Source organism: Sapajus apella, unplaced genomic scaffold (assembly GCF_009761245.1).
Source record: "Sapajus apella isolate SASKATOON/1434 unplaced genomic scaffold, GSC_monkey_1.0 scaffold134, whole genome shotgun sequence".
NCBI classification, from domain to species: domain Eukaryota; kingdom Metazoa; phylum Chordata; class Mammalia; order Primates; family Cebidae; genus Sapajus; species Sapajus apella.
The window spans coordinates 2,716,733-2,741,264 of record NW_022437074.1 but is presented as its reverse complement, the minus strand read 5'-3'; the positions used below and the strand labels follow the sequence as shown (position 1 = coordinate 2,741,264).

Genomic DNA, 24,532 nt, shown 5'->3' with positions numbered 1-24,532 from the left:
GGAGTCAGGTCAGTGCTGTGCCCTGCTCCCGGGGGAAAATCATGGCTACAACTCAGCCTTTGGGGCCTGAGCTGGTAGAGGGGTACATCAATGTCACAGATCCTAGCTCTGTGGTCAACCCACATCAAACCCTGCCATAGAAAGCCAACCTGTACCCAAGACCCAAGTGCCACAGTAGGTTTGTGTGACCCAGAGTCTAGGACCTTGGCCTCACAGCTGCTCTGAGCACCTGCGCCTGGAACTTAGCACTGCTGCAACTGACTGTAGGCTGAGTGAGATTTGACATAATGGCAGATCACCTCAGCTAAGTCTCCCATTATGAGGAAATTGAAAGTAGAATACCAAAAGTCCTTGACACCAAGGACATGAACAACCTATGCTGCCACTGCCATAAACATCTACAGCCTAGGCCACTGAGGTCCCCACAGTTATTGCTGATGTTGAGTGCAGCTGAAGAGGCTTGTAAAGATTATACCACTACACCTATCTAAAAACAAAGCCACTACACCCTTTCTAATTGGAACACTGAAACCAAACTGCAGGTGAAAGTCCCTACAAAAGTCACTCCAGAAAGTTTGGAAGAAGTGACTATTCCACCAGATGCACAGACATCAATAAAGGGACACAGAATATGAAAAGCAAGAAAATATGACACCATTAAAAAACATAATGCTAGTAGCAGACTGCAGTGAAAAGAAAATCAATGGGCCAGGCATGGTGGATCATGCTTGTAATTCCAGCACTTAGGGAGGTCAAGGCGGGCGGATCAACTGAGGTGAGGAGTTTGAGACCAGCCTGGCCAACATGGTGAAACCCTGTCTCTACTAAAAATAAAAAATAAATAAAAACTTTAGCTGGGTGTGATGGTGTGTGCCTGTAATCCCAGCTACCTGGGAGGGAGGAGAATCATTTGAATCCAAAGCAGAGGTTGCAGTAAGCCAAGATCATGGTGGAAAAGAAATTCAACCTAATGATCTTAAGGAAACTCCATGAAATAGAAGAAAATACAGATAAACAATTCAGATTGCCTGCAGTCAGAAGTTTGAGACCAGTCTGGCCAATGTGGTGAAACCCCATCTCTACTAAATACAAAAATTAGCTGGGTGTGGTAATCCCAGCTACTCAGGAAGCTGAGGCAGTGGAATTGCTTGAACCAGGGTGTTGGAGGTTGCAGTGAGCCAAGATCACAACACTGCTCTCCAGCCTGGGTGACAGAGCAAGACTCTGTCTCAAAAACAAAACAAAACAAAACAAAACAAAACAAAACAACCCCCAAGTAATTCAATAAAGAGATAGAAATCATAAAAAAGAACCAAAAAGAAATCCTGCAGCTGAAGAATTCAATGAACGAAACAAAAGATACAATACAGATCTTCAACAGCAGATTGGATCAAATTGAAGAATCCCTGAACTTAAAGATAGCTTATCTGAAATTATCCAGTCAGAGAAAAAATAAAAATAAAAATGAAAAACAGTGAAGAAAACTTTTAAGACTTATAGGACACCATTAGCTGAACAAAATTTTATATTATGGAAGTTACAGAAGAAGAAGGGAAAAGACATTAAAAACCTACTTTAAAAAATAATAGCCGAAAACTTCTCATCTGGGGAAATATATGGACATCCAAATTCAGGAAGCTCAAAGGTTCCCAAACAGGTTCAACACCAAAAGGTCCTCCCTAAGCCATTATAGTCAAACTGTCAAAAGTCAAATACATAGAAATCTAAAAAAAAAAAAAAAAAAAAAAGAAAAGAAAAAAAAAGTGTCAACTAAAATATAAGGGAATCCCCATTAGAATAACAGCATATTTCTCCACAGAAACCTTACAGGCCAGGAGAGAGTGGGATAGTATATTCAAAGTGCTGAAAAAAGGAAAATTACCAGCAAAGGATACTATGCCTAGAAAAGCTATGCTTCAGAAATTAGGGAGAAATAAAAGTCGAGGGTGAGGGGCAGGCGAAAAAAAAAAAGAAAGTCTTTCCCAGACAAAAAAACAATGAGAGAATTTATCACTACCAGACCAGCCTTAAAAGAAATTCTCCAGGGAGTCCTATATCTAGAGGTGAAAAGACAACAAGCATTATCATTGGAAACAAGAAAAAGTATAAAACTCACTGGTAGAGCAGACACACAAATAAGAAAAAGAATCAAATTTAGCATTGCAGGAAACCACCAAACTGCAATGATAAACAATAAGAAAGGAACAAAGAATACACAAAACAACTAAAAAAGAATTAAAAAATGACAGGAATAAGTCCTCACCTATCAATAATAATCTTGAATGTAAATGGATTTAATTCTCCACTTAAAAAATGTAGATTGGCTGAAGAGATTTTTGAAAAAATAACCCAACCATATGCTGCCTGTGAGGAACTCACTTCACCTGTAAAAACATGTATAGACTGAAAATGAAGAAATGAAAAAAGACATTCCACAAAAACAGAAACTACAAGTGAGCAGAACTATCTAACTTTTATCAGATAAAACTGACTTTAAGTCAAAAGCAGTAAGAAGAGACAAATAAGTTCATTATATAGTGATAAAGAGATCAATTCAGCAAGAGAACGTAACAATTCTAAATATTATCTATGTATCCAACACCAGAGTACCCATATATAAAAATCAAATATTACTAGAGCTAAAGGGAAAGATAGACTTCAGTAAAATAGTTGGAGACTTCAACACCCCATTCTCAGCATTAAACTGATCACCTAGATAGACATTAAACAAAGAATGAATTTAAAGTGCACTTCAGAACAAATGGACCTTTTCAGAACAAAGAGACATTTATAAAGCATTACATCCAACAGCTACAGAATACACATTCTGTTCATGAGTAAATAGTACGTTCTCCAGGATGGAACATGTGATTTGGCCATAAAACAAGGCTCAGCAAATTTAAAAGAGCTAAAATCATATCAAGTATCTCTTCCGATCAAAAGGAATAAAACTAGAAATCAATAAAAAATTTCAAAATAATACAAATATACAAAAATTAAACAACATGCTCCTGAATGACTAGGTCTATAGAGAAATTAGGAAAGAAATTTTTTAATGTTTGAAACAAATAACAAAAGAAACACAACATACAAAAACCTATAGGCTGGATGCGGTGGCTTACACCTGTAATCCCAGCACTTTGGGAGGCTGAGCCAGGTGGATAACCTGAGATAAGAGGTCAGGAGTTTGAAACCAGCCTGCCAAACATGACGAAACCCCATCTCTACTTTAAAAAAAAAAAAATAGGCCGGGCACGGTGGCTCAAGCCTGTAATCCCAGCACTGTGGGAGGCCGAGGCGGGTGGATCACAAGGTCAAGAGATCGAGACCATCCTGGTCAACATGGTGAAACCCCGTCTCTACTAAAAATACAAAAAATTAGCTGGGCATGGTGGCGCGTGCCTGTAATCCCAGCGACTCAGGAGGCTGGGGCAGGAGAATTGCCTGAACCCGGGAGGCGGAGGTTGCGGTGAGCCGAGATCGCGCCATTGCACTCCAGCCTGACAGCCTGGGTAACAAGAGCGAAACTCCGTCTCAAAAAAAAAAAAAAAAAATAGCTGGGCATGGTGGCGGGTGCCTGTAATCCCAGCTACTTGGGAGGCTGGGGCAAGAGAATTGCTTGAAACCAGGACGCAGAGGTTGCAGTGAGCTGAGATTGTGCCACTGCACTCCAACCTGGGTGACAAGTGAAATTCCGTCTCAAAACAAAACAAACAAAACAAACTATGAGATACAGCTAAAGCAATATATATTTTTTTCTTTTTTAAATATTTTATTGCGTTTTAGGTTTTGGGGTACATGTGAAGAGCATGCAAGATTGTTGCATAGGTATATACATGGCAATATGGTTTGCTGCCTTCCTCCCCATAACCTATATCTGGCATTTCTCCCCATGTTATCCATCCCCAACTCCCCACCCCCTGCTCTCCCTCCCCTAGTTCCCCCCCACAAATCTCAGTGTGTGATGCTCCCCTCCCTGTGTCCGTGTGTTCTCATTGTTCAACACCCGCCTATGAGTGAGAACATGCAGTGTTTGATTTTCTATTGTGTCAGTTTGCTGAGAATGATGGTTTCCAGATTCATCCATGTCCCTACAAAGGACACGAACTCACCATTTTTTTATGGCTGCATAGTATTCCATGCTGTATATGTGCCATATTTTCCCAACCAGTCTATCATCGATGGGCATTAGGGTTGGTTCCAAGTCTTTGCTATTGTAAACAGTGCAGCTAAAGCAATATTAAGAGAAATTTATAGCAATTAACATTGATATCAAAAAATATAAAAATTTCTAATAATCCAATGACACATATCGAGGAATTAGAAAAGGAAAATCAAAACCAAGATTAGCACAAGGAAATAAATAATAAAGATCAGAGTACAAATACATTTGAAACTAAAAAACCAAAACAAAACGACAATGAAATTAAAAGTTGGTTTTTTGAAAGGGTAAACAAAATCAACAAATCACTAGGTAATCACAAGAAAAAGAGAAAAGAGGAAAAGAAAATAAGGAATAAAAAACGGAAACACTAAAACTTATACCACAAAAACACAAAGGATCATTACAGACTATTACAAACAAGTATACACCAAGAAATTGGAAAACCTAGCAGAAATGGTTACATTTCCAGACAACCTACCAAGATTGAATCAAGAAAAAACAGAAAACCTGAAAAGACTATGAATAACAGGATTTAATTTATAATAAAAAGTGTCCCATTAAAAAAAGCCCTTGACTCAATGACTCCACTGAGGGATTCTACCAAACCGTTAAGGAACTAACACAATTCTTTTCAAACTACTTCAGAAAATTGAAGAGGATCTGTTCCAAGCTCATTCTATGAGGCCAGTATTTCTCTGACATCAAAACCAGACAGGGACTCAGAAAACTATAGATCAGTATCCCTGATGAACCTAGATGCAAACATCTTTAACATAATACTAGCAACTTGAATCTAGCAGCACATTTAAAAGATCATTCAGTATTATCAAGTGGGATTTATCTCAGGGATGCAAGGATGGTTCCATATATGCATATTAAAAAACGTGACATATCACATCAACAAAGTGAAAGACAACAGCCATATACTCAATAGAAGCTGAAAAAGCATTTGATAAAATCCAACATCCATCCCTGATAAAACGCCCAACAAATTAGGTTATAGAAGGGCCTTACCTTAACACAGTAGAAGCCATATATGACAAACCCATAGCCAACATCATACTGAATAGCAAAAAGTTGAAAACTTTTCCTCTAAGAACTGGAAAAAGACAAGGATGCCCCCTTTCACCACTCTGGAGAGAAGAAGGAAAGAAAGAAAGAAGCTAGAGGAATCACATTACCAGACTTAAAAATATAATACAAAGCTATAGTAATCAAAACATCATGGTACTGGCATAAAACCTGACACATAGACCAGTGTAACAAAGTAGAGAGCCCAGAAATAAATCCACATATTTACAGCCAACTTATTTTCAACAAAGCTACCAAGAATATTCATTAGGGGAAAGTTTCTTCAATAAATGGATACTCATATGCAGAATATAATAAGATGTCTATCTCTTACCATATATAAATATCAACTAAAAATTGATTAAAGATTTAAATGTAAGACCTGAAACTATGAAACTACTAGAAGAAAACTTAGGGAAAATGCTTGAAGACATTGGTCTAGGCAAAGATTTTATGGCTAAGACCTCAAAAGCATAGCAAAGACAAATGAAATATATCAAACTACAAAGTTTCTGCACAGCAAAGGAAACAATCAACAGAGTGAAAAGACAATCTGCAAAGTTGGAGAAAATATTTGCAAATGATTCACCAACAAGGGAGTAATATCCAAACCTCAGTATTATGCAATATACTTTTTTTTTTTTGAGACAGAGTCTCGTTCTGTTGCCTAGGCTATAGTGGAGGGGTGTGATCTTGGCTCACTGCAATCTCCGCGTTCAAGTGATTCTCCTGCCTCAACTTCCTGAGTAGCTGGGAATATACGCTCAACCTCCTGAGTTGCTGGGATTACAGATGTGTGCCACTACACCCAGCTAATGTTTTGTATTTTTAGTAGAGATGGGGTTTGATTGTTAGCCAGGATGGTCGTGATCTCCTGACCTCGTGATCCACCAATCTTGGCCTTCCAAGGTGCTGGGATTACAGGTGTGAGCCACAGTGCCCGGCCACAATATACTCTTAATAAACCTACATATGTACTCCCTGAATCTTAAAAACGACAACAACAACAAAAAGGCTCGGCTTTTGACCTCATTCTAAGCTTTTGACATGCCTTCTTCACTAAACTTAATTATCTCTAGATTTTGATTTGAGTGAGAGATGTGTGAGTCTTTCTATGACTTAAACACTTAGAAGGTATTGCAGGGTTTTTAATTGGCCTAATTTCAATATTGCTGTGTCTCAGGAAATAGATAGGCCTAAGGAGAGGGAGAGGGATGGGGGAACAGGTGGTCAGTGGAGCAGTCAGAACACATACAATATTTATCGATAAATTTGCTATCTTATATGGGTACAGTTTGTGGTATCTGAAAAAAATTACAATAGTAACAACAAAGATCGCTGATCATGACATCATAACAAATGTAATAATAGCGGCCCGTGGACGCCGCTGAAGAAGCATTGTTAGTCTCTCTTCTCCCTGTCATCAAGTCTAAGTCAGAGTCTCCTAAAGAGCCGGAACAGCTGAGGAAGCTCTTCATTGGATGGTTGAGCTTTGAAACAACCAATGAGAGCCTTAGGAGCCATTCTGAGCAATGGGTAACGCTCACAGACTGTGTGGTAATGAGAGATCCAAACACCAAGCACTCCAGGGGCTTTGGGTTCCTCCCGTATGCAACTGTGGAGGAAGTGGATGCAGCCATGAATGCAAGACCACACAAAGTGGATGGAAGAGTTGTGGAACCAAAGAGAGCTGCCTCAACAGAAGATTCTCAAAGACCAGGTGCCCACTTAACTGTGAAAAAAATATTCGTTGGTGGCATTAAAGAAGACACTGAAGAACATCACCTAAGATTATTTTGAACAGTATGGAAAAATTGAAGTGATTGAAATCATGACTGACAGAGGGAGTGGCAAGAAAAGAGGCTTTGCCTTTGTAACCTTTGATGACCATGACTCCGTGGATAAGATTGTCATTCAGAAATACCATACTGTGAATGGCCACAACTGCGAAGTTAGGAAAGCCCTGTCAAAGCAAGAGATGGCTAGTGCTTCATCCAGCCAAAGAGGTCGAAGTGGTTCTGGAAACTTTGGTGGTGGTTGTGGAGGTGGTTTCGGTGGGAATGACAACTTTGGTTGTGGAGGAAACTTCAGTGGTCGTGGTGGCTTTGGTGGCAGCCGTGGTGGTGGTGGATATGGTGGCAGTGGGGATGGCTATAATGGATTTGGTAATGATGGAGGCAATTTTGGAGGTGGTGGAAGCTACAATGATTTTGGCAGTTACAACAGTCTTCAAATTTTGGACTCATGAAGGGAGGAAACTTTGGAGGCAGAAGCTCCGGCCCCTATGGTGGTGGCGGCCAATACTTTGCCAAACCATGAAACCAAGGTGGCTATGGCAGTTCCAGTAGCAGCAGTAGCTATGGCAGTGGCAGAAGATTTTAATTAGGAAACAAAGCTTAGCAGGAGAGGAGAGCCAGAGAGGTGACAGGGAAGCTATAGGTTACAACAGATTTGTGAACTCAGCCAAGCACAGTGGTGGCAGGGCCTAGCTGCTACAAAGAAGACATGATTTAGACGAATACTCATGTGTATGGGCAAAAAGCTCGAGGACTGTATTTGTGACTAATGTATAACAGATTATTTTAGTTTCTGTTCTGTGGAAAGTGTAAAGCATTCCAACAAAGGGTTTTAATGTAGACTTTTTTTCTTTTTTTTTTTTGCACCCATGCTGTTGATTGCTAAATGTAATAGTCTGATCGTGACGCTGAATAAATGTCTTTTAAAAAAATGTAATAATAATGAAAAAGTTTGAAATATGAGAATTACAAAAGTGTGACAGAGACGTGAAGTGAGAACATACCTTTGGAAAAATGGTGCCAACAGAGTTGCTCAACGTAGGGTAACCACAGGCCCTTAATTTGCAAAAACGCAATAACTGTGAAGTGCAATACAGTGAAGCAGAATAATGATGTACACCCTACATTGACAGGCATTTTACAGAACAGAAACAAAAATGGTTAATAATATAGAAAAAGTGCTCAAACTCATTTGTAATTAGGAAGAATGCAATTTAAAAGCACAAGAAAAGTATAAATTAAAATCACAGCAAGACTGCACCCAATATACTGCCAATAATTAACAAGTTTGATAATATCAATTGTTGATGAGAATGATGAGCAACGGCAATTTTCAAACATTGTCTACTGTAAAGCACATTGAGGCTGGGTGCAGTGGCTCATGCCTGTAATCCCAACACTTCGGGAGGCTGAGGTGGAAGGATTGTTTGAGGCTAGGAGTTTGAAACCAGCCTGGGCAACATAGCAGGACCTATCTCTACAAAGCAAAATATAACGTAATGTAATGTAACATAACAAACATTAATACAACCAATACATTTGACATTATCTAGCAGAGTTCAGCAAATGTATATTCTGTTACCAGTCCACTCCTACATATGTTAAACTCTTGTACATACTGTGAAACATGCAGAATAATGTCCTTGGCAAAATCATTTACAAGAACAAAAAAGTAGAAACAGCTAATAGATGAGATTAAATTATAGTATATCGACAAAATGTAATAGCATATGGCAATGAAAACAAACTAAAGCTATATGCATTAATATGAATAAATAAAATATTGAATTAGCAAGTCAGATGAAAATTCAGAGTATAATTCAAAATTTATAAAGCTGAAAAATAAGAAAATGTAGTTATACATACAGGTGTATGAGAATGTATCTTGAATACTAAATTCAAGATTCTGGTTAAATATGGGAGCCCTTAGGGGTCTGCAATCTGGGAGAGGCACACAGAGATCTCAAAAGTATTGGTATTGCTTCATTTTTTTGAGATAGAGTCTTGCTCTGTCACCCAGGTTGGAGGGCAGTGGTGTGATCTCAGTTCACTGCAACCTCTGCCTCACAGGCTCAAGTGATTCTCATGCTTCAGTCTCCCCAGTATCTGGGATTACAGGCGTGCACCACAAGGTCCAGCTAATTTTGGTATTTTTAGTAGAGATGGGGTTTCATCATGTTGGCCAGACTGGCCTCAAACTCCTGGCCTTAAGTGATTTGCCCACCTTGGCTTCCCAAAGTGCTGGGATTACAGGCATGAGCTACCACGCCTGGCCATAGATTTAAAGCTGAGTGGCAAGTTCATGAAATTATTCATTATGTATACACACTATATTCACTTTTTGTATGCATGACCATTCAAAAGAAAAAGTAAATGAAAAAAATAACCAAAATCCTATATTTCATAGTAAGAGTAACCTGTAGATCAATTCAATGGCTGACATGGCTGTTATTTCTAGCCAGATTGTTCAGAAGGAGGATGTACAGATAAGAGTGAATACGCTCAAGATGATGTTACTTCAAATTCTTCTAACTTCTTTGTATTTCCTCTACTGGCAGGGTGGCATTATTTACTTATCTTTCAAGCTGGGACTGAAGAGTGAAAGTGGGTGCTATTAATAATTGTGAGCATATCTGGTGTAAAAACACCACTGTTCTAGGCAAAATACATTGCTGATCACTTAAAAAGTCTCCGGTGGCCAGGTGTGGTGGCTCACACCTGTAATCTCAGCCCTTTGGGAGGCCGAGGTGAGAGGATCGCTTGTTATGCACAAGCATAACTTATTTACATAAGAGATGTGCATCAGTCTCCACTCCTCAAGGACTGTATGAATTTGGCTCTTAAGAAACCAAGGAGTAATGTGTACATCAGGCCCAGGGCGGAAGAGCTGCTTCTCTCACCAGATGCCTTTCTCGACCTGGCTGCTGTATCCAACCGTATCCTGGGTTAGCTTTTTTCCTCCTTCTTGGATCTGTGTTTCTCTTTTTGCCCTGTCTCCCCTCATCTCCCAGTCCAAACATCCAAAGAAGTTAATGACCTCTGCCCCTAACTGAACAAAGCCCTTCATCTAAGGCCACCCGTAGGTTGGCAGCCTTAGCCAGACATCTGCTTCTCGTGAAATCAATGTCTTGCCCACAGGGATGCCCAGTGCTATTTCTAGTTTTAGCTGGATGCAGGGTGTCAGACATGCCAGGCCCATGGTCTAATAGGTTGGTTTCCGTTCTCTCAAGCACCTAATAGGTCCCAACCACATAAAGCCAGTAGTAATGAGGTTTGCAGTTCCATTTCAGAAACCAATGAAAAACCCCAAAGAGACAGTGTCCAACATAAAAGAGCAGCCGTAAAAATATACAGTTAAACATATTTAATAGAAATATTAAAATAATCATTACACTTCCTCTCATTGATGAAACCATGAAAGAATATGTCTTTTGTAATCAAAGTAATAATTTTTTAACATGCAAAAAGTTATTTTTGTTATGACATTCATAAGTAGAGACTATATTTCAAAACAAGTTTATACAGACTTCCAAAGGCCTAAAGTCAAAGAGAAAGTGAAATATTTAAATATGATTAGTTACATTGTATGCAGCTGGCATACTCATATTCACAGTTTATAAAGTAAAAAAACTAAACTGTTCATGTCAGCTCTGAAATAGATGCATTTTCATTAATATATTCACTAGTTAGGTCTGTTCTTCTAAGACAGGAAGAAAGACAGATAAGAGATATTTTTTAAAGAACAAACTCAATATATCAGCAGCAAATTTCAGTTAAACTAAATTGGAAACCAATGTTCTGTGTAACCAAAGTGCAAAGTCAGTTCTCCAGCTCAGAATGAAAAGAGTATAAACTGAAGGCTTAAGAGAACTTCAGAGGGCATACTGTATGGTGATTTATTAACACATAAATATTAAAATACAATTATGAAATTTTTGATTTAAAAACAACACAATTTTGATTCAGTCATTAAAACATATGCAGAGGCATCAAAGGCAAGTAACAATACTACCTGAAGTTATTCAGAGGAACTGTGAAGATGTAGCACTGACCTCTAAGGTGTCTTTCTAAAATCCCTTCTGATGGAAAGCTTACAGAACACTATCTGCCAAAACACTGGAAGCACCAGTTTCATATTTAGATACAATGCTGAGTAATATAGTCACTGTTGTGATATGTTTTCATTTGGGACAATGGAGAGGATTCTCAAAACAGACTCATGGCTTGCATGTAGTGACACCATACCAAGAGCCTGGAGAGACACCAATCACCCCAACTCAAGTGATGGGTCCACTATTCACAGTCAGTGTTACAGTAGCCAGCTCTAGCGCTCTGACAACATGAGTTTTGAGATAACATACTTCAGAGAAAAAAAGAACAGATTATTTTATAGCAAATAACTAAATTGTATTTTAACTTATCATCATAATTAACTGCAGCATATTTACTTCATAGCCCCTTAATAAACATGTCACTTTTACCAATAAAGCTTTTTCCTTCATATTCTAATCACCAAAATTTATCAACAATTTATAACAACAATCTGCAAATCTGACCTTGCAATAAATAGTCTTGAATCATTATTTTAGCTTTATTACTATTATTATGTTTAGAGAGAAGGTCTTGCTCCGTTGCTTGAGCTGCGGTGCAGTGGTGCGATCACAGCTCATTAGCCTCAAGCAATCCTCCAGCCTCAGCCTCCCGAAGTGCTGGAATTACAGGCATGAACCACCACACCTGGCCTTGAAACATTATTTTTAAAGCCTAAATTCCAGTTGCTATGGTAACAAAATTTAGTTTAACTTTAAAATTTACAGTACTGCTGAGAAATGGGCGGGTCCTGAGGTTCCAGAGAAGCGGGGAGTGAATTCATTCCTGGTGTTTTTATTCTGGCAGCATGCATGGGAGATCACATGAGTTAGAGGGCTGTGGCTTGGTATCAATACTTCAAGCTGTTGTACTTTTTCTTCAAGTTGAAACTTTTAAAAGACATCTGTCACATAGATGTACAAATATATGTAGATGCAAACATATATACACACTTTTTGACAAAAGAATGACGGTAATATACATGAACCATTTTTGTAAATAGATTCTATTTGGTTAATAAAAATTTTCCTTCCATCAGTCTATCGAAGTCCAGACCAACTATGAAGATAGGAGGCCCATCCAGAAGAACGCGAAGCATTGTCTTCCTCACCTTTGGAAAGTCAAGAAAAAAAAGTATTAAATTTTCTCAATGTAAAAACCTGTATTTTAGAACCACTCTACAATATAAGCAAATAATGTCTTTTTTTAACTGATTATATGCTTTTTTTTGGGGCGGGGTGTTGAGACAGGGTCTTGCTCTGTCACCTTGGCTGGAATGCAGTGGTGTGATCAGACTTCAATGTAGCCTTGATCTCCCAGGCTCAAGTGATTCTCCCACCTCAGCCTTCCAAGTAACTGGGATCACAAGGTGTGTGCCACCATGTCTGGGTAATTTTTTTTTTTTTTTGAGAGATGCAGGTCTCACTGTTTTACAGACTGGTCTCAAACTCCTGAGCTCAAGTGATCCTCCCACTTCGGCCTCCCAAACTGTTGGGATTATAGTCATAAGCCACTGCACCCAGCCGTATGTCATTCTTTAGACACATTATTTAGTATTCTAAATTTCTCTTCTTAAAGGCTATACTGAATTTCCTGCTGAGCCAATTTAACAGCTAATTTATATCTTAGCTTTAAAACATTGATAAGCAACATAAAGCAATCTAGAACTTAACCTTTGAATGGCTTTATTAAAGAACTCCAGCTATGAAAATTATGTAGAAATGATTCGCTACAAACAATCCTACCAGCATATAAGAAATACTTCTATTCTGAAATACCATCTTCTCACAATATACTCTGATGTTATAAATCGTCTGTTCTTGAACTTTACTGTCTTTCTCTATTAAACAATCTCAAAGTAAAGTTTCCAGCACAACTAAATATTGTTGACAATAAGAGGTTTTTTTTTTTTTTTTAAAACAGAAGCTTATATACAACTTAGAATCTAAAACCCAATAGATTTATGGTAAACATTGAAGCCAAACCAAAACAAATGGAAAACAAAGTTGTAATCATTTAAAAATCATGTTTATTGAGGTCAATTTACTTACAGTATGACCCACCCCTTTCAGTGTATAGCACTGAGTCTTGACAAATGCAGTTATGCACCACCACTTACCAAGGCCTGCCACATTTTCACCTCCTCAAAGTTCTCCCTGGCTTCTTTTCCCCCTCCTTGGCAACCACTAATCTGTTTTCTGTTCTTGCAGTTCTGCTTTTTTCAGAATGTCATAAAAGTAGAATCACACTGTAAATAGTCTTTTGAGTTTGACTTCTGTCACCTGGCATAATGAATTTAAGAATCATCCATGTTGCTGCACTGGCAGTGCATTCTCTTTTATTGCTGAGCAGTATTCAATTGCATGGCTGTACCAGTTTTTCATTTACTAGCTGAAGGATAACTGAGATGTTCCCAGTTTTTAGCAATTTTAAAGAAAGTTTCTATGAATAATTGTGTACAGGTTTTTAATTAAATGTTTTGGAGATATAATTCATATACCACATAATTCACCTTTTTAAACTGCAGAATTCACTGGTTTTTAATATATTCACAAGGTTTGTGCACAGGTTTTTGTGTGAATACTGGTTTTCATTCCTCTTGGATAAAGATATTTAATTTGGTATTACCCTTCTAGACACCTTTCTGTGTTTTCATGCTTATATATGTACCACAGTTTGATATCAGGCAGAGAAGCATTTTCAAAATTTTACATGGGGAAACTCTTTCTAGAGTTAAAGCCATTTTGATTTATTTTTCTGTTATGATTTTATCTGCGTATTATTTACAATATGCTTCATAACAAATTACTACAAACTTGGTACCTTAAAACATACTTGTTATTTCCCGGTTTCTGTGGGTGAGGAGACCAGAAACGATTCTGTTTCAAGGTCTCGCACAGGGCTGCAATCAAGACGTTGGCATGGCTGGGATCTCATCTGAAGGCTGGACTGGAAAAGAATCTACTTCCAAACTTATGTGTTAGTTGGAAGAATTTAGTTCCTCAAGGCTGCAAGACCGATGGGCTGTTCCTTGCCTATGGGCCTCCCTGGTATGGTAGCTTGCTTCATCAAAGTGTGTAAGCATAGAAGGCAGAAAGAGTCTGCCAGCAAGATAGAAGCCACAATCTCTTGTGATCTATAGCTATCATTTTGCTGTATTCTCCTAGGTTAAATATAAGTCATTAGGTCAGCCTACTGGCCCTCAAGGGGAGGGTATTATACAAAGGCATGGATTTCTGGAGGAATGAATGAGGGCAAAGACTTCTGAGAAGTCTGTGTTCCACAATCTGCATGAAGAACTTCTAGAAAGTGGGAGGAAGAGATATTGGTTAGGACTGGAAAACTGGGCACTGGTTATGTGTTCCAAGTGAGATAGTCTTGTTCCCAAGAATAAAGAGAACCAGATGACTGTAAACATTTCTCTAAACTGAAAAGCAGACTGTTTTATGTTCACCTGAAATGCATAGTATAATCTGGTGTAAGATTTTTGATAAAATAAAAATTTTGCTGTATTCTCAGATCTGACAGGACAATGAGCAGACAATGTTCCTGACAGTTATTCATCTCCTTAGGTAAATAAGAACTGGGAGAAAACTGTGCCGAGATAGGGTGCATCTGCTCTTGTCCTGAGAGGTTGTTTTCTGATAAGGTTCTATATCCTCTGCAAATCAAATCAGGAACTTACAGTGAGTATGTATTCTATTCCTGTCAGTCTGGAGATGATAAAACATCGCTATGATAGGCTTGGCCTATTTACTTATTGGGTTGTTGGGCTTTTTTTCCCCTTTATTTACTCGTAGAGAGTTTTAGATCTCTGTGTATGTATGGTGTACAAGTGACAATATTCAGATCTGTAAACTATAACCTAGTTTAAGAGTAAAGAAGATTTAGAAAAACGACTTTTACTTCCTGTTTGAGTAGTAAAATTGAGATTCCAATTTTGCATATGGAAGTACTTTATGGCTAACTTATTTGGGGAGCAAAGCTGACTTACCGTAAGTCTATCTCAAATAGAAATGAAACATTCAATTTGTGAGCTCTGATGATGAGTTTTAATGTGTGTGGGGGCAGGGTGAATTAACATTTGTGATGCAAGCAGGGGAGCAATCTATACTCAGCAGTGTCTATTTGACATTGTTTGAAGACTACTGCTACACTCTAAGTCATTTTACCTTATAACACAGATTGTAACAGGCTATTCTGAGTAGCTCATGCCATCTGCTTGAAATTTAAGTTGGGTCCCTAATATGTGTTTATTTTAAGGAGTTTGATGGTGCTTTTCAGAGTTGGCTAACCTACTTTACCCCCTAAGCTAATGTTTCCCAAATATATCTAAACCCACAGAAAGGAAAACTTTTCTCCCTAAACTTACAGCCAACATCATAAACATTTTATATCTAGAGCTGATGATACAGTCAGGTATTTATCAACACTCATGCATATATCTAGAGTTTTAAGAAATAATTGCTTACCCTTACTAGATTCAACATATTCTAATGTTTGGCACATTATTTTTATTTCTTCTTTTTTTTTTTTTTAAAGATGGATTTTACTCTGTTGCCCAGGCTGAAATGCAGTGGCATGACCAGGATTTTGACCAGAGGTTTGACTGTAGCCTTGAACTCCTGTGCTCAAGTAATCCTACTGCTTTAGTCCCCCGAGTAGCTAGGGCTACAGGCACATGCCACCATAACTGGCATATTTAAAAATTTTTGTACACACAGGGTCTTGTCATGTTACCCAGGCTGATTTTGAACTCCTGGCCTCAAGCAATCCTCCTGCCTTGTCTTCCCATAACTGTTAAGATTATAGGTGTGTGTCACTGAGCCCAGCTTGTATTCTTTTGATTTTTAAAAATGATTCTGAATGTGATACACCAAATTAATTTCACCATCCACTAATAGGTAGCAGCCTGAATGAAAAATACTGTGTGTGTCTTTTTTTTTTTAAGACCCAGTCTCGCTCTGTTGCCAGGCTGGAGTGCAGTGGCACCATCTCTGCTCACTGCAACCTCTGACTTCCTGGTTTAAGCAATTCTCCTGTCTCAGCCTCCTGAGTAGCTGGGACTACAGGCACGTGCTACCATGCCCAGCTAATTTTTTTATTTTTAGTAGAGATGGGGTTTCACCATGTTGGCCAGAATGGTCTCGATCTCTTGACCTCGTGATCTGCCCGCCTCGGCCTCCCAAAGTGTTGGGATTACAGGCGTGAGCCACCACGCCCAGCCAAAAAATACTGTCATAAACTTTACACAAAACCAGAGATTATAAACATTTGCCTCTAAGGAGATAAAAGAGGTAAGAGGTACTTGTTTGCTCTGATGGGCTCTATTTCCTTCAGTGCCAGGAAGAGTGGCTCTCAGACCTTTCTTCTGGCATCCCTCATACCCTAGATATGCAGTATTGGTTATTATTTTCGAGGCCTTGGTAACAAAATGCCCCTGGTGTGACCAGTCAGGCTGACAGTCTGTATCTGTAAAATGGTGGTAAGTTTCCTTTGCATGTCTGTCTTTCTTATCCTGGACTTTTTACCTAGGACATTTTCTCCTGAAGTGTATCACTGAGAATTTTCAATGAAGGCAAATTCTTGAAATTTTTTTTTTTTTTTTAGAAAAGATCTTGGAAAACATAAAAGGTTAGCAGTTATTTTTTTTTAGTACATTGGATAGTATTACACCAATGCTGTTGACAAGTCTATTGTGAGGCAATGTGTCTTCTTTCTCTGGCTACTTTTGAGATTTCTCTCTGTCTTGTTTATTAGGGGCCGTTTTACTTTTATGTGACTAGAAGTAAATTTCTTCTTTTTTAAATACTACTAGAGATTTTAATGGTTTCTGAATCCATGAATAGATATTCCTCAACAGTTGTGAAAGATTTCTAGCCATTCTCTTCATATATTATCTGTGTTCTTTTCTCTCCTCCTTCTAGGACTTCAGTTAATAAAAACATGTTTGATGTCTTTAATTCTATCCTCTATGTCTTTTCCCACTTTTGTTTCTTCTTTTTGTTTCTCCCATGCTGAATTCTGTGTAAATTCTTCTGAACTATCTTCCAGTTTACATTCTCTCTATATCTAAATCTGCTGCTAAACCATCATTGTTTTTGATTGTTATAATGTCTTTTTATTTACTTGCATTGGTAAGAGACAAGTAGTAAATAATATTTAAAGGGCAAACTAATTTAAATTTAAGTATTTTCCTGTATGTTTACAGGACTTATCAAATGCACATCTTAGAGTTCTGGGTTTCTAATGTATATATCCTCTATGAACTTCTTTGAAAATATCTGTTATTGGTATTCCTTAGGTTAGTCTCTTTTAGAACTTCTAATCAATGGACCCTCAACTTATGGGAGCCACCTGGGTGTCAGCAACATCTCTATTACATTAAACATGCTGAGCTTTTAAAAGAGGACTGCTAGACATGCTAAGTATTTTGAGATAATATTGTTCTATTAAAAACTATGCTTTAAAACACAAACATTTCTCAAGTCCTGGTTTATAACTATAAAATTAAGTTTAGCTTTATTAGAATAAATTAAAATTAGTGAATCTGTAATTTGCAAATTTGTAATTTGAGTAACTATTTACTAAAAATATACATTATGTATTCTTATTTGGGCTTTTGTGACAAAAATACTATTGTGGCTGTAGAAAACTATAGTTTGAAGAAATAAGTTTACTGTCAGCATTGAGAACATTCCTCCTTCATCTAAAAAGATTATTAAAAAATAGATTCAAAATACTATCAATACTACTCATGAAGTACGTGTGTAAAAAAATTAAGCCTGAATCGTATCAGGCCTCTAGATCAGGTATGGGCCCCAGACCAGAAGTATCAGCATTAAATTTTTAAAAATGCAAAATCTTGGGTCAGAAACTGGGGTCCAGCAAACAGAATTTTAATAAGTATACCAGATGATTCAGACACCTGCTCAATTTTGAGGATGATTCTATCAGCTTAGTTATTAAATTTTATAGGGGACAGGAGAGCATGTTAAAGAGCACCAACTAGATAAGGTCAATCAGTCGAAAGTAAGATGTCCAGCCATTATGGGCCTTCTGATGTCTTGTAAAGCACACAATGATGCACTGTGTTCCCCATCCCACCCAATTGCAACCGGATTTTTCTATAGGCAACTGGAACAAGTTCAATGTTAGCCTGTAATGATTGAAACCAGAATATAGGACTGCAATAGCATAAATGACCAGTTTCTTCAATAAGTGGCACATTAAAATGTAGATGTAATTGTTATAGATAAAAAATAACAAAACAAAGCTTAAGAAACATCAACCAAATGCAGTATATGAGCCCTATTTCGGATACTATAAAAAGACATTCATAATAACCCAGGAACAATGAACATAAACTGTGTATAGGTGACAGAGAAATCCAATAAACAAGGAATTATTCATTAAGGAAAAGAAATGATGTGTGGGATTTGTTTTAAAGTCTCTAGCACTCTCCTACTTGTGCCAAAAGACTGCCCATGAGTTGAAAACTGTTAGAGATGGGTGACAGCTACAAGAGAGATTACAGTGTCCTTCTTGCATGCTTGAAAATGTCAACAAAAGTAATTTACAACTAAAAAATGAAACCATAATTCCTAAAATACAGTTTGAATTCAGTTAACTACAGCAGCTGTATGTGAAGCATTTCAAAAGGATTTATGACACCACAGTATTAAATCCATTTGACTTGGAAACCTGAACTCCAACTATGGTATTGTTTTAAAGCTGCATTTGCCTAGAAAGTAGATTGCTGTATACAGACCAAGTGTTGGGCTATCTGACTCCACTGCCTTAGGCTATTTGGGGTTGGAAGGAAGAGGGGTGAAGGAGAAAAGGAACAAGCCAATACATTTTTTTTAAAAAGTAGAATTTAAAACAAAACCACATTCAACTGAACACTAGAACTCAACACCAGGATACAAATCCAATTTTCAAAGAGCCAGAAGGTCAAGCTAAACACTGTATTGTATTTTAAAATTATATAAATGTACCATAGTTGCCTTAAGATGTTAAAAAGTCAGCTTTTCATTGATAGGCCCAATCCAAATGAACAAAATTTAAAAGTTACACATACAAATTCTCAACCACAAGGCTGCTTAGTTTAAGTCAGAAGCTCTAAGACTTTCCTTTTACCTACCTTGAGCAATTGCAGCAAGTTTTCCCTTTTCTTCAGGGCTGAGCTGCAACATTGTATTTATAACAGGAATAAGTCTTTCTCTTTCACTGCCTGGTTTCAAGAAAATGAACTGTAGCAAGACATTTTTCAAGTATTCCAGGTTAGCTGCAGACTTCTCTCGCTCTTGATTCCTTTCCAATCTTCTTATTTCACTTTTGAGAAGCTGGTGTTAAATGAGTTAAAAATGGAGCTTCTGATTAAATATGGCAGACTGAACTCACGCATTTTTCTTCTTCTTCCCCTAAACTTCCCCCTCCCCTCCACATGGCAATAAAGGAGGGAATTTAGTTAACTACAACAGCTATATGTAGCATTTGAAGCATTTCAAAGAAGTGTATGACATTATAGTACTAAATCCATTTAACATGAAAACCTGAACTCCAACTATGGGATAGTTTTAAAGCTGCATTTGCCTAGAAAATGGATTGCTGCATATGGACCAAGTGTTGAGCTACATGACTTCATTGTCCTAGGCTATTTGGCATTGGAGGAGGAAGAGGGGTGAAGCAGAAAAGGACAAGCTAATATAAGAGGAGAAAACATAGATGAGACACAACAAGAAATTCTGACAAGATGAAAAACAGATGAAGAGGTGGAAATGAGTTAGTCCAGCAGCTTACCAAGTGTCACTGACAAGGGGACAGGATACATCCTGGGTAGATACTGGGGTTCTTGCCTCAGAAGCACAGGGTATCATGGAAATTGAAGCTGAAAGCTGGGGAACTGATGGAAAGTCTCCATGAGAAAGAACTAACTGGAGCCATGGGTTGGTACCAAGATGTTCCCTCTGCCTTCTACTGTCTATAGAAACTGAGCCAGTATGGCATGGGGCTCTGAAAATGGGCTGAAAGGAACATTTGTAACCTCTAATCCCCTGCCCCTAACCTGTTCCTAAAGCCCCAAGCAGTTAGGTTTACTGGGCTAGTGATTTGTTACATATGATAATGCTTTTATTAGTGGGAAAATGTTATTTTATAGAGATGCATATTGAAGTATTTAGTGGTGGAATGTCATGATATTTAAAATTTACTGAAAATAACTGAATAAATCAGCTTTAAAATAATCTGGCAAGGACAGCTAGTGGCCATGCATAGTGGAAGGACAGATCTATTCGGAGCAGCAAAGTACAAGGCAAAAGCATGTACTTTACAGACAGCTATGAGCCTGAATTTTGTTCCATCATTTACCAGCTTCTATTTTTCTCTCAACCAGTGATTATGAGATTAAATAATATATGCAAAGCCCAGGGCCTGGGTCATGAGAACTCCTCAATAAGTAGTATGACTATATTCTGAGCAGTGATTTATCAGTGAGCCAGGGTGGAAATATATCATTTGAGTAATCCTTAACTGCTCTGCAACATTCCTAGATGTTTCTGGTGTCTATTTTAAATAGGAAAAACTTCCACTGCCACTTTGCCATCCCACCTGAAAACTGTTTAGTAGTTTAGTGCCATAAATATCAGCTAAATGATTTGAATTCACTGTTTATCTTTAGAATTCAAAGACCCATGCCCATTTAAGTTTTATTTAAGCATAGATGGAACAAATGACTTTTGAACATCTCTCTAGCTTCTAAATCTATTATGGTTTCTTAGAAAAGGTAGGAGTTAAGAAATAATCTTTGTGTAATAGGTATAAAAGCAATATTTCTCACCATCAGGAATCTAATATAAAGAATCAAGACGTTATGGATGCATCTGCAATGTGGATTATTAAACTTGGGTGCATGTGTACAGAGGGTCAAGAAAACCAAACTGCAATTTTCATGGTGGCCAGGTTTTCTGATCTTACCTTAATTTGCTCCATAAGGACTGCATTGGTTGCTTCCGTTTCCCGAAGCAGGCCGTTTAAGTGGTCTGCACTTTTTGTGGTGGAACTGAGCTTCTGAACCAATTCCTCTTTGGTAAATTCAGCATGCCATAATGGAGGCTCTGCAAGATGTTCCAAGAATTAATTTTCAAAATCACAGATTATGAAGATTCTAAATAAGAAAACATCTAAATATCAATATTTTACTCTGTGATATTTTGTAGTCTGCTTTCTTTGCCATTCATCTATTCAACGTACCTCAATAAACAGATTACATGTTGTAGGTGACACAAATAAAAAAGTATCTCTGTTGGAAAGCATGTAATCTAACTGAATATAAGCCCTGTGAGTCCCAGTTCTGAAATTTGTCAGAACTGTGTTTGTAGACAGTTTCACTACATATCGACTTCATATCCATTAATATTTCAAGGCCTTTGCCATTTCACTTATAAATGAGGGAAGCATTAACATTTACTGATCACATATCATGGACCCTCATAAAAATCTTCTATTATTCAAACTTTATAGACGATGAAACAGGCTCACAGCTGACAGGTAAAAAAGATCACAAAGTCAAATCTGCTTCTGGAGTCTGGTACTGCTCTATCATGATGCCTCCAAGTCACCACTATTAACTTTGCCTGAAGGAATCATGACTTGCAGTTACTACCCCACATCGTCAGTGACCATGAAGACAAATGACCCATACTCCAGGTGATCCTGAAGCTTCAGGAAGATGACAAACAGATTCCCCTTGAATTATGAACATTAATATTGATTAAAAGTGAAAATAAAATATACCAAAACATCATTACAAAAATTTAGTATTACTTCATCAAGAGGAATAAATGGAAACTGTCAGTTTCCTGGAAGGGTGAGAGGATAGTTTATCCTGCTTTCTAACACTCACCAGCTATTTGTGGCTATAAACTTCCTACTATTTATTTACGGTTCAAGCCTAGGGCAAGAGCTAGCATTTTATTTTGAAAAGATTTGTTTCATTATTTTTCCATTTGACCAATGTGATGGTTAATACTGAGTGTCAACTTGACTGGATTGAAGGATGCAAAGTATTGATCCTGAGTGTGTCTGTGAGGGTGTTGCCAAAGGAGATTAACATTTGAGTCAGTGGGCCGGGAAAAGCAGACCCACCCTTAATCTGATGGGTACCATTTAATAAGCTGTCAGCAAATATAAAGCAGGCAGAAAAACATGAAAAGGCAACCTGGCCTAGCCTCCCTGCCTACATCTTTCTCCTGTGCTGGATGCTTCCTGCCCTCGAACACAGACTCTTAGTTCTTTAGTTTTGGAACTTGGGCTGGCTCTCGTTGCTCCTTAGCCTGTAGACGGCCTATTGTGGGACCTTGTGATCAGTAAGTTAATACTAAAAAACAGCCATCTATCCATCCATCCATCCATCCATCCATCCATCCATCCATCCATCCATCCAACCAATTAGTTCTGTCCCTCTAGAGAACCCTAATACAAACAGGTAGTGGAATACTGAAAGAAATTTTATTAGAGTAGTCCAAAAAAGCATATGTAACCTAGAATAATAGTAATTAAATAAGACAGTGAAATTAAGTAAGAAAGCATATTTAGACAGAGTAACATACCAAGTTTAGTTTCGGAAGAATTAAGCAGCTGCTCTAAAGACTGTGTGTATGTGCTGGCGGAAGACACAGACTCAGTATCAGTTGTCTCCATGCCTTCTCCCTCTTCCCGGGTTACAGTGTGCATGTCTAGAAGTGGGAGGTCTGTGTTTCTCCTTTCTCGAAGGTTCTTCAAAGATTGTTGGGAGGAAACTGGACCTATTAGATTTTTTTTAAAGGTTAAGTGTGAAATTGTTCAAAATCTATTGATTCAGAATTAACAGAGATACAAAATAAAATGAAAATATCAAATGGGAGAGAAATTAAGTAACTAGAAGACAAGTGAAAGGGGTATGAAGAATTGCTAAAACATTTCTTAAAATTTAGTTATCAAACTTTTAACTACATTAGTCATTTTAGCAGACGCTATAAATGGCTACTAGGTAAGATAGATAACGTAGCTCATGATACTACTTTTTTTTTTTTTTTATTAATTTAGAGTAAAGGGCCAAACTGTGCTAAATGCTGGTCAAAATTTAAAAACTAGATTCTAGCAATTTTTTGGAATTAGGTATTTCAGATTGTTGCATACTTCTTGAAACCACACACTTGCTGAAATCTGCTTGGCAGACATCCTCGATGACTGCCCTTATACCTTTATCTCTGTGGCTTCTTAATTGTTGCTGCTCACACCTACAGTGTTCATACAATAAGAGCCCAGAATCCAGAGCATGGAACCAATCAATTACATGGTCTGGCAAGGCTTTCCTGTTTGCTGATGAAGTGTAAAGTTTTCTTTTTTTTTTTTCCTGAGGCAGGGTGTCACTCTGTCACACAGGCTGGAATGCAGTGGCACAATCTCAGCTCACTGTAACCTCTGCATCCCAGGCTCAAGCCATCCTTACACTTCAGCCTCCCAAGTAGCTAAGACTACAGGTATATGCCATCCTGCCCAGCTAATTTTTGTATTTTTAGTAGAGATGGGGTTTTACCATATTGCCAGACTGGTCTCAAACTCCTGGCCTCATGTGATCTACCCACCTTGGCCTGCCAGAGTGCTGAGATTACAAGTGTAAGCCACCATGCCCAGTCTAAACAGTAGTTTATAAGGCCTTTTGACATGTATTAGTTTATTGATCCACAAAAATCTGAAGTTCAGAGAAATTTAATACATTGCCCAAGGTCTCATAGCTGAGTTAGAAACCAGAATTGTAAACTAGATTTTTTTTTTTTTTTTTTTTTGAGACAGAGTCTTGTTCTGTCACCAGGCGCTGGAGTGCAGTGGTGCGATCTTGGCTCACTGCAACCTCCGCCTCTGGGGTTCAAGCAATTCTCCTGCCTCAGCCTCTCGAGTAGGTGGGACTACAGACACACGCCACCATACCCAGCTAATTTTTTGTATTTTTTAGTAAAGACAGGGTTTCACCATGTTGTCCAGGATGGTCTCAATCTCCTGACCTTGTGATCCACCCGCCTCGGCCTCCCAAGGTGCTGGGATTACAGGCGTGAGCCACCACGCCCAGCCATAAACTAGATTTTTAAACTTCAGATTTCATTTATTTTGCATTTCATTAAGTTTCCTTAGTCCTGACTATCCTTTCTGAAGCATTTTCCTGGGTTTCTGAAAAGCTGAATGCTTATTTCACTGCTGATTCCTAGATTACAATTTCTTGTGTGACCTTTGCCCCGGCTGATTACTTCCTTTGTTGATTCTTTAGCATGTGTTAAATTCTCCTGAAGTTGCTTTTTGACCCCAACAAGTGACCCATAGCTGCCAATACTCCAGGGAGAGTATTTCCCATGGAAAACCTAAACACCATCAA

The 24,532-nt window shown here is 38.1% G+C and overlaps 1 protein-coding gene and 1 pseudogene across 4 annotated transcripts in view; one reads left to right on the top strand and one right to left on the bottom strand.

Annotated features, from left to right (window-relative positions):
* The first annotated feature begins 6,208 nt into the window (after positions 1-6,208).
* LOC116539854 lies at positions 6,209-7,771 on the top strand (annotated as a pseudogene).
* Positions 7,772-10,381: 2,610 nt separating this feature from the next.
* The window catches only part of GCC2 (GRIP and coiled-coil domain containing 2), a 60,351-nt gene continuing 46,200 nt past the window's right edge, over positions 10,382-24,532 (bottom strand). For all 4 annotated transcript variants that reach the window (XM_032263003.1, XM_032263006.1, XM_032263004.1 and 1 more), the window contains 4 exons: positions 22,734-22,928; positions 21,100-21,239; positions 19,268-19,469; positions 10,382-12,232 (listed from right to left, as the gene is read on the bottom strand). In XM_032263003.1, coding sequence (XP_032118894.1) covers positions 12,162-12,232; positions 19,268-19,469; positions 21,100-21,239; positions 22,734-22,928 — 608 coding nt within the window. In that variant the 3' untranslated portion in view covers positions 10,382-12,161. The remainder of the gene's footprint in view (positions 12,233-19,267; positions 19,470-21,099; positions 21,240-22,733; positions 22,929-24,532) is intronic.